The sequence below is a fragment of the Alosa pseudoharengus genome, unplaced genomic scaffold (assembly GCF_046254945.1).
Source record: "Alosa pseudoharengus isolate Yale_2024_CS ecotype anadromous, Long Island Sound unplaced genomic scaffold, YU_APseudo_1.1 YU_APseudo_1.1_scf_19, whole genome shotgun sequence".
NCBI lineage: Eukaryota > Metazoa > Chordata > Actinopteri > Clupeiformes > Clupeidae > Alosa > Alosa pseudoharengus.
In genome coordinates this window covers 12,667,427-12,681,769 of record NW_027468657.1, presented here as the reverse complement: position 1 = coordinate 12,681,769, position 14,343 = coordinate 12,667,427, and the positions used below count along the sequence as shown (strand labels likewise).

The 14,343-nt window shown below is 47.1% G+C and overlaps 1 protein-coding gene across 1 annotated transcript in view; it reads right to left on the bottom strand.

Annotated features, from left to right (window-relative positions):
- The window catches only part of LOC143132852 (teneurin-2-like), a 48,652-nt gene that overhangs the window by 6,361 nt on the left and 27,948 nt on the right, over window positions 1–14,343 (bottom strand). The window contains exons 7-13 of the mRNA XM_076292677.1: window positions 13,345–13,488; window positions 12,194–12,443; window positions 11,440–11,460; window positions 10,764–10,993; window positions 6,954–7,108; window positions 3,863–4,752; window positions 1,991–2,166 (exon numbers count right to left, since the gene is read on the bottom strand). Of these exons, the coding sequence (XP_076148792.1) occupies window positions 1,991–2,166; window positions 3,863–4,752; window positions 6,954–7,108; window positions 10,764–10,993; window positions 11,440–11,460; window positions 12,194–12,443; window positions 13,345–13,488 (1,866 nt within the window). The remainder of the gene's footprint in view (window positions 1–1,990; window positions 2,167–3,862; window positions 4,753–6,953; window positions 7,109–10,763; window positions 10,994–11,439; window positions 11,461–12,193; window positions 12,444–13,344; window positions 13,489–14,343) is intronic.

Genomic DNA, 14,343 nt, shown 5'->3' with positions numbered 1-14,343 from the left:
TTTTAGATATCATATTCATTAGGATGGTGTCGGGAGGTTCATCTTCTACCCTTCATGTGGATCATAATATGAGAGAGAGAGTGCATGAACAACAGTGCGGAGAGATGGGGAGGGAGGGAGAGAGAGAGAGAGGGAGAGAGAGAGAGAGATGGTGCTGTGTGTTGCAAAGACTCAATAAAAGGAGACAGGGGTGCTATGTGTTTAACAGAGAGAGGGAGAGGCATAACGAGAGATAGAGGAAGAGATAGAAAGAAAGAAAGAAAGAAAGAAAGAAAGAAAGAAAGAAAGAAAGAAAGAAAGAAAGAAAGAAAGCCCAAGCTGTTTATAAAGTAACTACCTGCCGAGACACACACACACACACACACACACACACACACACTCCTGAGCTCCTGGACGAGGTGTTTCTAAATGACTCAGCTTGCGCTAGCCAAATAGCGTTCCCACTTTACAGCCCCCTGGGCTCATCCATCCATAAATCCTCAAACCTGGTTCCCTTCTTTTCCTCCTTCTCTCTTTTCTCCCTTCATCCTCCCCTCCAGCCTCTGGGATGTGTAGTTTTACTGAAGGCTGAATTTATTTCCTCTATAGCCGAGTCGACCACTGGGGGGTCATCAAACGAAGGGGAGGGGGGGGGGGCATATTCAGTCTTCCAAACACACACACACACACACACACCTCATGCTAAACAGGCAAACTATGCGGAGGAACGGAGTGTGTGGAGGCAGACTGGCCAGGAGGGTGTACACAACAGCAGGTAATGAGTTTTGCTCTGATGGCATCCATCACAGCCCACAGAGACAGAGAGAGAGAGAGAGAGAGAGAGAGGTGGGAGGGTAGAGAGAGAGAGAGACAGAGAGAGAATGGGACTCATGGGGAGAAAAGAGACAGACAATGTGTTTGGGCCTCACACTCAAATAGACACACACACACACATACACACACTCGGGGGGAGGTGAAAGTGATACAGTGTCAGCAGCTTTTCCTCAGTATGTTCCGGAACCTTTGTGTGAGTGTGTGTGTGTGTGTGTGTGTGTGTGTGTGTCCTGAATGAACCTGAAAGGCTTCGGCTGCCACTCTCATCACAATAACTTGCCGCACAGTCTGCAAAAATCCTCTAAATAACTCGCACTTCAAAGCGCCGCTTGGCATGTCACATACGGCTCTGTTAAGCATCCATCACAAATCCTTCATCACTGCAACCTAATGAGAACTCTTAACAGGATCTTACACATAAAGGGCTTCGAAATGATTTGGGATTACACATAATTAATGATAATCTCATCTAGGAGTTTTTACGAATGAGAATGCTTATTAGGTGGCTGGGCTGGGTAGAGGCCATGTTACAGACATATCATTGTGAAACTGGATAATTGTGGGGGGGAAAGACAGACTGGAGTGGGATGTTGAGTCTAAGTGACTTCTTGAAGAAGGCTGTACACTTAAAGCCTTTTAATGTGAAATGCCTTCTTTTATTTTTTGCCTTTTATTTTATTTTTGCCTTATTTTATTTTTTGCCTTTTATTTTTTTTATTAATGCCTTCTTTATTGCACAGCACAACTAGTATTTAAAGATCAATGATTAATGACTAATGAATAAAGACAAATAAACAATAACATATATTTATACCTTGAGAGATTTATGCAGGATTTCTTCTCTTGCTCTTGAGGTGGTATATTATGTATGTGTATGTGTCTACCCATCTTCCATTATTTATAGACCCTTTCAAGAGAGTTCCATTATCAGCATCATAGTTGGCCCCACAAGGCTTCCGTTTTAACATTCCACATGTTATCTTAATGCAGAGGATGTAGATTGGGAACCAAACGTTCAAGCATTGTTTTTGTTTTTATTGTTGAAAGGGTCTATTCAAATCTGCTGAGAGATGCCTAGCTGTGCACATGTGAGATGTATTGCACTGGACAGCAATTGAACACTTTCCTTTCTCAGAACTGGTAAGGGAAGAGCAGGCCGCTGATGACCTTGCCTGACCTTGTACGACAGTGTAGGATGCCTCCACCGAGGAAAGGTTGGTGATGACGGTGACGTCGTCATCGCGGTTGGAGCTCTCGATGTCGATGTTGATGGAGCGCTCGATCTCGCGGTGCAGGCTCGTGACCATCCCCGTCGGGTAGGTGACGTTGGTCAGGCGGCCCTCGCTGTCGTACCTGGAACAGGCACAGAAGAGCGGAGAGGGGTCACCTCTACTGTTGTGGAGCTGGTATTTGCATGATCCGTTTGAGTCAACTTGGGATCAGCTGCCAGAGATCTACAGAAATCTTCAAACAAGCAATTTGACCTTTGACCTATGGCGCAGGTCAGGTTTTCAAATCAGAGAGATCTGGGCCAGAGCTAGACCAGATGAGAGCCAGAACTGAGCCAGGTCAGGATGTGTTCAACAGCACAGCTGGTATCAGGCTTGTGTTGACTGAACTGTAAAACATTTCTGTGGCCTATTAAAGGCTTGGATCTGGAACTCTGAACTAACATAGAGACGTAGTCTGACATCACTGCATTCTAATTTGTGGAAAAAAAAAAATAATCTGAAAAACTTTAGTTCAGAAGATATTTTTACAAATGTGATCACCCCCTTCCTTGCCTAATTATGTTCCTGTGAGCTGCTAGCGGCGGGCAAGTGGTACAGAAATGTAGTACACACACACACACACACACACACACAAGATAAGCTGAGCATATTGGCGACACAGTTTGATTCAGGATTGGAGCGAGCCAGCCAGCACTGCTGGGATCACATGACAGATAGACGTCTCCCAGGGAGTATGTCTCCATACTGGCGCGACAGGGAAACTCACTCTCTGAAGGCCTCTCTTTCTCTCTCTCCCTCTCCCTCCCTCTCTCCATCTCTCTCCCGCCCTCTCTCCATCTCTCTCTCTCTCTAGGGAGTGATGGTATGGTGTGGAGACACTGTCATTGATCTGTCACCAACTGAAAGATCTCTCTCCAAGGACAGCTGAGTGCTGGGAATAGCCCTTTCTGCGGCGTTCTGCACACTGGCACCTGGTAACGGTTGAGGAAGCGCGATGGGGGAATGCGCAGTTACACAGACGGACACTAGAGGGCAGCAGTGCTACACAGATCCTTCCATTTCATCGGGCCAGTTGTCGGAGAAACAAACTTCAAAAAAGCCTGATTTAGATTCCTCTGGCAGCATACAGAGGTTTTGATAAGTCAAAACAGGCACCATTAAATATATAAAAATGATCAAAGCAATATAGATTAAATTTTACATGCCCTCCTGAATGCTTTTGCTTGTCCTGGGTTCTCTCTCTCTCTCTCTCACATTTTTCATCCGTCTCTGATATAATTTTTTCACTTTACCTTTTCCTCACCTTTGTCGTTTCTCTGTCTCTGTCTACCTGTCTGTGGTGTCACTCGTGTCCTTCTCGTTTTGGCAGTGTGCACTCTGCGCACGCACTGTGTTAGCGCGAGGGAGGGAGGGAGGGTTGGGTTGGGCGCTCAGAATAGCAGGCAGGTTTGCTTCTGTTCCTGCCTGCAGAGCGGTGGCTGTGGGTGGTGGCTGAAAGACGAGCCTCGGCAGATAGCACTTGATGGATTTGTCTCCAATCGTACCGGAGTTCAGCAGGTTTTAGGGCCAGATTCAATCCTCATACTCATGTGCATGATCTGTGTGTACACTTTCGTGTACGTGTACAGGTGCTGCCTACTTTGCAAATATTACATACAGACAGGTACACACACACACACACACACAACTTTCATGTAAATGAAAATCCACACACATATAAAGAGAGATACACAAGCGGGTTAGTCTAAGCACACCCAGTGTGGCCATGCCCACACAAACACACACACACACACATATTTACAGAGACGGCCACTCACTCATAGAAGGTGGTCCATCCTGTCTCGTCGGCCTTGATGGCCAGCAGGCCCGTGCTGCCGCTGTAGCCCAGCTGCACGATCTCACGGTTGAGCGCCGACACGGAGCGCAGGCTGCCGGCCGGGTCCAGTCCCAGCGTCACCACCTGGTTCTCGGGCATGAGCACCAGCCTCAGCAGGCCGGCCGATCCGCCGCCACCTCCGTCGCGGCGCACGCGCAGCGTGTTGTTGGAGCTGTCGGCGATGGCGGCGAGGAGTCCGTCGGCGGCGTAGGTGAAGTTGTACAGCGGCTCGCCGGTCACTAGGGAGATGGTCTGCACGTGGAGGCCCTCGTCGTCGAAGACGTAGAGCTCCTGCTCTTTTGGCGAGGCCACCTCGAAGCGTCCGGTCGGCGTGGGCGTGGGCCGGTTGGGCCGCACGGCGCGGATGCGGATGTTGTAGAGGTCGGCCACGAAGAGCGTGCCGTCGGGCGAGACGGCCAGCGAGGCCGGCGAGTTGAGGCTGGCGTCGGGCGCGTAGCCCTCGTCGCCGGCGAAGCAGTTGCAGTTGACGTCGTCCTTGCAGTCGCACTCGGACGCGGCGCCGGCCAGCAGCGAGATCTCGCCGCCCGTGGACACCTGCCGCACGCGGTTCAGCCGCTTCTCGTCCGTCTCGGCCACGTAGAGCGTGCCGTCGTGCGAGATGGCGATGGCCATGGCGCTCTCCAGCGCGGCGTGGATGGCCAGCTTGCTGAGCGAGTAGTCGATGCCCGGCACCTGGCAGTGCATGGGCCGCCCGGCGATGATGCTCACCTGGTGGTTCTCCGTGATGCGCAGGATGACGTTGTTCTCCAGGACGTACAGAGAGTTGTCCATGGGGTTCACCGCCAAGTCTGTAGGCCACTCTAGCCGCACCTGCGAAAGCCACAGTGACGTCAGAAATTCAGGTGACACAGCCACAGTGACACAGTGAGCACGTCAGAAATTCAGGGCGGGTTGCACCAACATGGTTTAACTTTTAAACTGGATTAAATCATGGGTTAATGATTAATTATGTTGCACCAACCTTAAACCTAGTTTAAATTGAGTTTAAATTAAACTCTGGTTAAATTTAAACCCCAGTTAATCCCAGATTAATTTTCCACTTACTGTAAACCTAGATTAAATGCCTGTTGCACCAGTAATTTTAAACCCAGGATAAAGCTGGACTAGCAGTTTAATTTAAACCACCCCTGGAGGTTTAAGTTAAAAGTTTTCAGTGGTACCAGGGATGTAGTGGAGGCTAAACGCAATTAAACGTGTTATTTATTAGACTTAGATTTTTATTTGTAATAGGGGTATTAGATATTTAATTTTTTTTAGACATGATTTCAATCATGCTGTTTCTCACATCTACCTTCACCGTTGATGTGATGTGAGAAAGGTTGGGAATAGGCACCCACCAGCCTACAGTAGCACTAAACTCTGACCGTGGTAAACAAAATCGGATATTTCAGGCAGTAAAAGCCCCGGTAAGAACCAAACTAGATTTTGTTCAAATCTACACACCTATGGCTAATAAACAAACTGATCAACATCTTGGACAATGAGTGTCATCCACTCCACAGCACTATTGTAAAGCAGAAGAGCCTGATCAGCTGGAGACTTCGCTCACTGCCTTGCACAACAGACAGACTGAGGAAGTCATTTGTCCCCAGGGCCATTGAACTGTTCAATGCTTCACTTAAGGGAAGAGGAGAGATAGACTTCTCTGCATAGTCTGTCTGCCTCTTCACCCCCTCCATGTTTGGATACTGTCTGTCCACTAGCCACTTTTTACCACTGTCTTACTGCCTCACTGTTTGCGTGCTATATTAGCACAAATGCATAACCCCTCCCTCCATGCCACAGCCGAACTGTGGCCACACTTAAACCTTTTCTTAATATAGTTATATAGTCTATATATATATATATATATATATATATATATAGTTTTTTCTATAGTTTTTTTATATTACCTTGCCTACTCGCTGATATGGACTCGACTCCATATTTATTTTTATGCTGGTCTCTAGACATTATTCTTGCACTGTTGCACTGTTGGACTTACTCATTTGCACCATCACCATGACACTCACTCACACAGAGCACCTTACCTTACCTTACTATGCACAGAGAATCACAGGCTCAGTCCCTGCCTCAGCCATTGCAAGCGCCTCTTGATTAATCACCCACTATGTGGATACTGTTTTTAGAATTGATGTAGATTAAGTAGATTAAATGTAGATTAAGTGTTATTTAGTATAATTTGTATTTTAGTATATTTAGTATATTCTTTATCTTCTACTGTCCTTAGTGCTTAGTTGTGTTTTTTATATTATATACTTTTAATTACTTTTTTCTGCTGTTAGTACATGTGTGTGTGATGTCTGTATGCTACTGAGACCTTGAATTTCCCCTGGGGACCAATAAAGTATCTATCTATCTATCTATCTATCTATCTATCTATCTATCTATCTATCTATCTATCTACTGAAAAATGTAAGGTTAATTTATCAAATGTTATTTTGAAGTATTAAAAAACATTGTTTTTTTTTGTCATGTCTTTTCTTATTTCTTTTTTATATGTATAAAATAACAAAAAACTAAAATTGCAATGTAACATGTGAAATAAGTGAAGTGGGTACCTTACATGGATGTAGATAAATAATTGCAATAAAGTATAAAAAAAAACAAAAAAACATTGTTGTTTTAGAATTTTTGAACGAAATGGTTGGTAATTAGCACGTTTACGATATATTTCAAATATTATCTTGTCACGTCAAATGAGCAGCTAATATATAACACTAATTAGCTTCTTTATTGTAAGTGGTTGATTCTGTGTGAAGTGAGACCATATTTATTCCCGCTGAGTGTTCGGAAACAAACAAAGTGAAGTGGCTCTCTGTGCTAACGGTGTCAGAGATCGGAGGCTGTTGTGGACAGTTGAGTGTGTGTGCAGACGGCTCTTCTAAAAACACACACACCACACCACCAAACCCTCAGTGCTACACAATGACAATGTCACCCCATGTCAAAGTACTCCCCAGAGGGAGGGGGAGTGGTGTTTGCTGTCCCAGAATGCATTACGTGCTCACCTGGCTGACGTCCATGCTGGAGTCGCAGCTGAGGGGCCGCACGGCGGTCAGGTCGTTGGCCCCCAGCAGGGTGGAGATGATTCCGTTCTGGTCGACCTTCCGGATCATGGTGGCATCCACGAAGTACATGAGTCCATTCTTATCCACTGCAATACCTGATGGGATATGAGAGTGTGTGTGTGTGTGTGTGTGTGTGTGTGTGTGTGTGTGTGTGTGTGTGTGTGTGTGTGTGTGTGTGTGTGTGTGTGTGTGTGTTTGTGAGAGAGAGAAGAAAAGACAAGAGTGAAGGTGAGGTGTCAATCAGAACACACACTGCCCGTTTCATCTCGGCGTCTCGGCAGACAACGGCGTCGGGAGAGACGAGACGTTGACAAATAAACTCTTTGATATGGCGCTAATAACCAGCTGTGCCAGAGGATGGCCTCCGTGCCCGCCGAGCGCGCTGCCACCCACAGCCCTGCCTCATTATTCCCCCGCCGCCGCAACACTGCTGCTGAAGCATAATCCAACTCTTGAACTCCACTTGTGTCCTCATTTCTCTCTCTCTCTCTCTTTCTCTCTCTCTCGCTCTTCTTCCCTCTCTATCTCTCTCTACCCCACCATCTTCCTTTATCTCTCCTTTTATCTTTTTCATTCATCTCTTTTTTTCTCATTAGTCTAACCCCCCCCCCCCCCCTCCCTGTTGTCTGCCCTCCAGAGTTAACTCTGTGTCATTCGTCTCGTTCTAAATGGCGGAATCGGTTATTTCGGCGGGGCGCTCAAAATAGCAGGGCTGGGGCGCTTGTGTACCACACACACACACACACACACACACACACACACACACACACAGCCAGACGGGTGTGGGCGGCCATTGAGGAGAGGGGGCGGGCAGACTTTGAAGACAGAGCCAGCTCACAGAGAGAGAGAGAGAGATGGAGAGATAGAGAGATGAAAGACAGGAAAAGTGAAAAGGAAATAGAGAGAGAAAGAGAGAGGAAACTGAGGAGAGAGAGAATCATAAAAACAGAGAGTGAGGAGAAAGGGACAGAAGGACAGGAGAGATGAAGAGAGGGAGAGAGAAAGATTAAAACGGAGAGAGAGATGAAGAGGGCAACTGTGTACAAGAGGGTTGGAAGGAGTAAAGAGAGAGCGATGTGAGAGACAGAGAGAGGGGGAAGAGAAAAAAGGGAAAGAGGATAAAAGGGATTAAGGGAACATGCAGAGGATCCAACAGACGAAGAGAAAGAAGGACCAGAGTGACAAACAAGGGCAGGAAGAGATGAGAGACACAGACCCAGGGACAAAGATGGAATGAGAGAGGGAAAGAGATAGAAAGAAAGAAAGACAGGAGGAAGAATGGCAAAAGGTTGGTGATGGCAGCTTAGCTGGAGCTGTCTCAGTGGTGCCCGAGTCCAAAAGCTCTTCAGCTCCATGTTGTCTAACACCCCCAAGCTCTCTATTTCTTTCTCTCTCCCTGTCTCTAGCTCTCTATCTCTCTAGCTCTCTATCTCTCTAGCTCTCTATGTCTCGCTTCTCAATTCTCTACCCAAGATGGAAAAATGTGACAGCATGACATCCTTGACAGTTTTGTGTCAGATCAAGAACACACTGTTTTTTTTCTCTCCACTTTTCTCTTTGCCAGTGTGAGAGGGAAAAAACCCTCCAGTTGGCAGAAACACACACTGGAGGTCGACATATTGATCCTTCCCCTCCAACTTAAACCCTTTTCCCCTTCCAGCTCCACATCTGCATCATTTGAAGAGCAGCAGCAGCAACAGCTGATGGGTCTTTTGAGCACTGAGAACACAATGACACAGATAAAGGTTCCTTTTTTCTCACTGCGTGAAATCCATGATCCCCTCCTTATTTTGTGCGCTTAGACATACTATTGAGACATTTTGCCCCCGGGTCCCTAAACTAACATACACCAGTGTTCTAATTCCCCGCTCTAATCACCCCCCCCCCCCCACGCCTCCACCTAGCCGTACCTTCAGAGGGTTGTAGCTGTCTTACTTACTGCATTTACTCACAGAAGGAGGGAAAGGCGCACAAGAGACTCCAATTCCCAGCAGCAAACTGGAAAATTAATTAAAAGCTCTGGGTTAGGATGTTCCCTCGCTCACGGAGGACTGCGCTCGCAGACACTCTTTATCCATGTTGGGTGTGATGGGGGTGGGGGGGTGGGGGTGGGGGTGGTAGTGAACGTGATTGAAAGAAGTAGCACCTGAGGCTGACTGTGCGCGCATGTGTGTGTGTATGCGTGTCTGTGCGTGTCTGTGCGTGTGTGTGCGCGTGTGTCTCTCTCTGTGTGAGTATATGTCTAAAAACCTCAAGTTCCAGTGTCAAAGTTGCCAAAGGGATGACTATTATACAGCTGGCTGGTTCAGCTAAGTGGCTTAAAGATAGCACCTATGCTTTGATATTCTTTGATTAATTGTCTTCAAGCGATTTCTTTTGTTGCCTGATCTTTTAATGCGGCATGTCACACGTGTGCCTGTTGCCATGTGCGTATGAACATACTATGTGTGTGTGTGTGTGTGTGTGTGTGTGTGTGTGTGTGTGTGTGTGTGTGTGTGTGTGTGTGTAAAGTTAGTGCTCCTACTGTATGGAAGACTGCACTAATCAGCAGTGGCTGCTATGATGGACTTCTCGTTCCTCTGGAGGTTTGTTGTCACTTAGTGGATCTGTGAAGGAGCTCAGTGTGACTGCAATCTCATCCCCTGAAATAGAAAGCCACCTACACGCTGCGCTGGAGTCACTCTCCACTCTGTTCTTGCACCTCTCTCTCTCTCTCTCTCTCTCTCTCTCTCTCTCTCTCTCTCTCTCTCTCTCTCTATATATATATATATATATATATATATATATATATATGACTATCTCTCACTAGCCCTTCACAAATCTGCGTTTCATGTCTCTCCTCTACTCAAAACTGTTCTACCATGCTCTCTGCACCTCTAACTTTTTCGGTACTTCTCTATACTATTTTATTTGCCTTCTCTATACTGTTTTATTTGCCTTCTCTATACTGTTTTATTTGCCTTCTCTATACTGTTTTATTTGCCTTCTCTATACTATTTTATTTGCCTTCTCTATACTGTTTTATTTGCCGTTGTCTTCTGGCTCCATCTACCTGGCCTGCTGTGCTCTCTCTCTCCTCCTCTCTCAGTCTCTCTCCTCCTCTTTCATTTCAATTACGTATATTTTCCCTTAACATCTTCTCTGCCTCCCTCTCTCTATCAGTCCGCAATCCTACACTCCCTCTGTTCCTCCACAGTCCCCTTTGCCACCTATCGCCTCCCGTTCAGCGCAACTCAATTCAGTTCCACTTCATTTGCGCAGCGTAACAGCATCCACTACGGCACGCTTAGGCTTACCCAACCTCAGGCTCAGGCTTACCCAACCTCACGCTCAGGCTTACCCAACCTCACGCTCAGGCTTACCCAACCCCACGCTCAGGCTTACCCAACCTCACGCTTAGGCTTACCCAACCTCACGCTCAGGCTTACCCAACCTCAGGCTCAGGCCAAGGAAGAGTAGTGTATGCAGCAGTGGTGAGATGCCCCTAAACTGCAGATTAATGGAGATGAAATCCCTCATCAGGCCAAGATGACCATCATCTACTCTCTCTGTTTGAAGGTATCCTTGAGCCATATTATGGATTAATAAAGGGTTTCTAAAATCTCTCTCTCCCACTCACTCTCTCTCTCCGTCAGTCTCTCCATCTCACCTTTGGGGCTCATGAGAGAGGCCTCCACGGCTTTGCCACTCTCTCTCTCTCTCTCTCTCTCTCTCTCTCTCTCTCTCTCTCCGTCAGTCTCTCCATCTCACCTTTGGGGCTCATGAGAGTGGCCTCCACGGCTTTGCCGCCATCCCCACAGCGCTCGTCGAAGGGCAGGCACTGCTCCCCGGTGCCCGCCACCACCTCCGCATTCTCCGCCAGCAGCCGACCACCGGTCAGCGAGCGCACCCGGTAGATCCGCCGCGAGTTGGTGTCGGAGATGAAGAGCGCCCCAGACACTGGGTCCACAGCCAGGAAGTACTTATGGGTCGGGTTGTTACTGAGAGAGAGAGAGAGAGAGAGAGAGAGAGAGAGAGAGAGAGAGAGAGAGAGGGAGAGAGAGAGGGAGAGAGAGAGGGAGAGAGCATGAGGTTTTAATGCCACAATTCATCCCACTTCACTGTACTTAACAATTTACAGCACACATTTTCCAAAATACAAAATTGACATCTAAACTATAGACTTAATATACAATACTGTAGGTCAGGTAAAAGTGGTCGAATAACCAAATCCAGTTTACAAGAAACTAACATATATATTATAGTACAATACAGCCATCAACACACATAATAGCACAGCATAGAATAATGCTCACACACAATACAGTAAAATATTTCTGTCACAGTGTGAAAAATGTTACGGTGCAATGCATTTGTTTTCAAACATCAACAGAGGCATTACAGATGTGAGGAATCGGGCGTGAGGCGAGAGTGTGGCTGAGCTCACCTGTGTCGAAAATCTTTGTTCCTTCACGGTTGGTTGCGAGCAGGGAGAGAGAAAAAGCCGGATTAATCACAAATGCATGTAACCAAACCATTTATCATTCTCGAGTCAGTGACTCTACGGCAAATATGCCGTCAGCCTGGGTAGAGCTCTGTGTGTGTGTGTGTGTGTGTGTGTGTGTGTATGTGTGTGTGTGTGTGTGTGTGTGTATGTGTGTGTGTGTGTGTGTGTGTGTGTGTGTGTGTGTGTGTGTGTGGATTTGCCTTCTAATCCTGTCTGTCTGCATGTGTTCTGTGCCACACCTCCCCTCCATCACCTTAAACAAATCCACTGTCTCCTCCCATGTGCTAAGTCTGCACTCTCTACATTTAAGGCCTGATAATCATCTTAAGAATGCTCTCCACAGGATATTGCTCTTAAATCATGTTTTCTTATTTTAATTGTGGCGTTAATCTCACAGATACAAGCCACTGATGATGAATCCAAACTGTATCAGATGATATCGTATCTCATCATCTCATGTAGTTATCACACCGCACTGCGCTGTATGATATCACAACGCCTCATAAAACCCAGCCGTGGTGGTCACTCTACCATATTACATAAGAGCCGATATCTTATCTTCATCTGTCTCACAAGATAAATAATACCACGCATGTGTAGAATACAATCTAGGCAGTGCGTAATAACAGTATTACTTATAGTGGGGTATTACTGGGACAGAGAGGGGGTATTTTCCATAAGGGGCATTATGTACCTCAGTTCCAGGATGCGGGTGGTGTTCATGGAGGGGTAGACGCGGCGTACGAAGTTGAGGTCGCCCACGTAGAGGCTGCCGTCGATGCCTGCCGCCAGTGCCACCGGCGCCAGGAGCTTGTTGCCGTCGGCCAGGCCGTTGCAGCTGGGGCAGGAGATGCTGCGGCGCCGGCCATTACCCATGATGCTCGTGATGACAGGGGGCTGCTGGGAGATGAAGACGTTCTCACCGCTGCCCTTGTGCAGGATGCCTGCATTACAGCGGACGACAGAGAGAGGGAGGGAGGGAAGAGGAGGAGGGAGAAGAAGAAGAAGGAGGAGAAGAAGGAGGAGGAGGAGGAGGAGGAGGAGGAGGAGACGACGAAGAAGAAGAAGACAGAAAGAAAGAAATAGACAGGCATGCGCACAGAAAAGAAAGTGAAGGGACAATTGAAGGACAATAGAGAATAGAGAGAGAGAGAGAGAGAGAGAGAGGGAGAGAGAGAGAGAGAGAAAGAGGGAGAGAGAGAGAGAAGGAAAGCATGAGTGAGCTATTATATGAAAAAGCAATTCTCTGCCTGAGCCCTTTATGAGTTTCATTGATGAGGCACTTTTGTTTGCGGTGTGGCAGACTCATTGTGGGGCTATTACTCTGCTATTGCTGTCTTAGAGGCTCTCAGACAAAAGGATGCCTCTTCTCGTCTCCTGGGGTCGACTCAGGTGATCGTGCCCCTTAAGCCAGGGCACCTGACGTAAATATATGTTGCTCTTAACCTGCCTGCTCCCAAAACACACATAACACACACACATACACACACACACACACACACACACACACACACACACACACACACACACACACACACACACACACACACAAACACACACACACCCCTCCATCTTTGTGGCTGAAGTTATTGAATTTGTCAATAGACAAGTCAATCAATAAAGAGCAACACCCTTGAGTCAACATTCAGAAATCAATACGTTGCATGATTTTGCATAAAGTCGATATATAAGGCATATATGCATTTAACTTAAATTTCAGTTTGGTTATTTGTGTGTACTCGTGTGTGTGTGTGTGTGTGTGTGTGTGTGTGTGTGTGTGTGTGTGTGTGTGTGTGTGTGTGTGTGTGTGTGTGTGTGTGTGTGTGTGTGTGTGTCTGTTCATACCACTGCGCAGATTGAGTGTGTGGTGTTTGTCCAGGGACCAGCCGCCCAGACCGGATGGCTCCAGCTCGTAGCCCTGCAGCACAGCGGTCCTCTTCTCCCACAGAATCAGACTAGGGCACGTCTCATACTCATACCCCACCGACACTACACAGAGAGAGGGAGGGAGAGAGGGAGAGAGAGGGAGAGAGAGAGGGAGGGAGGGAGAGAGAGAGGGAGAGGGGGAGAGAGAGAGAGGGGGTGGGAGGGAGAGAGAGAGGGTGGGAGAGAGGGAGGGAGAGAGAGAGAGAGGGAGAGAGGGAGGGAGGGAGGGAGAGAGAGAGGGTGGGAGAGAGGGAGGGAGAGAGAGAAAGAGGGAGAGTTAGAGATAGAGAGAGGGAAGGAGAGGGGGTTAACATTTCTTTATTAAATTAAAATTATTTTATTGAATTACTTTATTAAAGAAGTTATTCTCACATAAAGTTTCTTGGACACAAGAGAGAAATAGAGCCTGAAAGACAGAGAGAGAGAGGGAGAGAGCGAGAGAGAGGGAGAGAGCGAGAGAGAGAGAGAGAGAGAGAGAGAGAGAGAGAGAGAGAGAGAGAGAGAGAGAGAGAGAGAGAAAGGTGTCACAAGAGAGAGACAGAAATATATATATAGAGAGAAATGAGGAGAGAAAGATATCTGAGAGTAAAGAGAGAGAGATAAAGAGAAAGAAAGAGAAAGAGAAAAGAACACACTCAAAGTCTGAGCACAATCATAAGCTCAAATAGCTCCGGGTGATCTGTCAGTGGGTGTACTGTGGCTTCAAACCTGTGATCTCTGACAAACTCACACACTCTTTCTCTCTCTCTCACACACACACACACACACATGCACACACGCACACACACTCTCTCTCTCTTACACACACACACACACACACACACACACACACACACACACACACACACACACACACACACACACACACACACACACACACACACACTTCCATCCTTAAGGAGGTGCAGGGGTGATGTG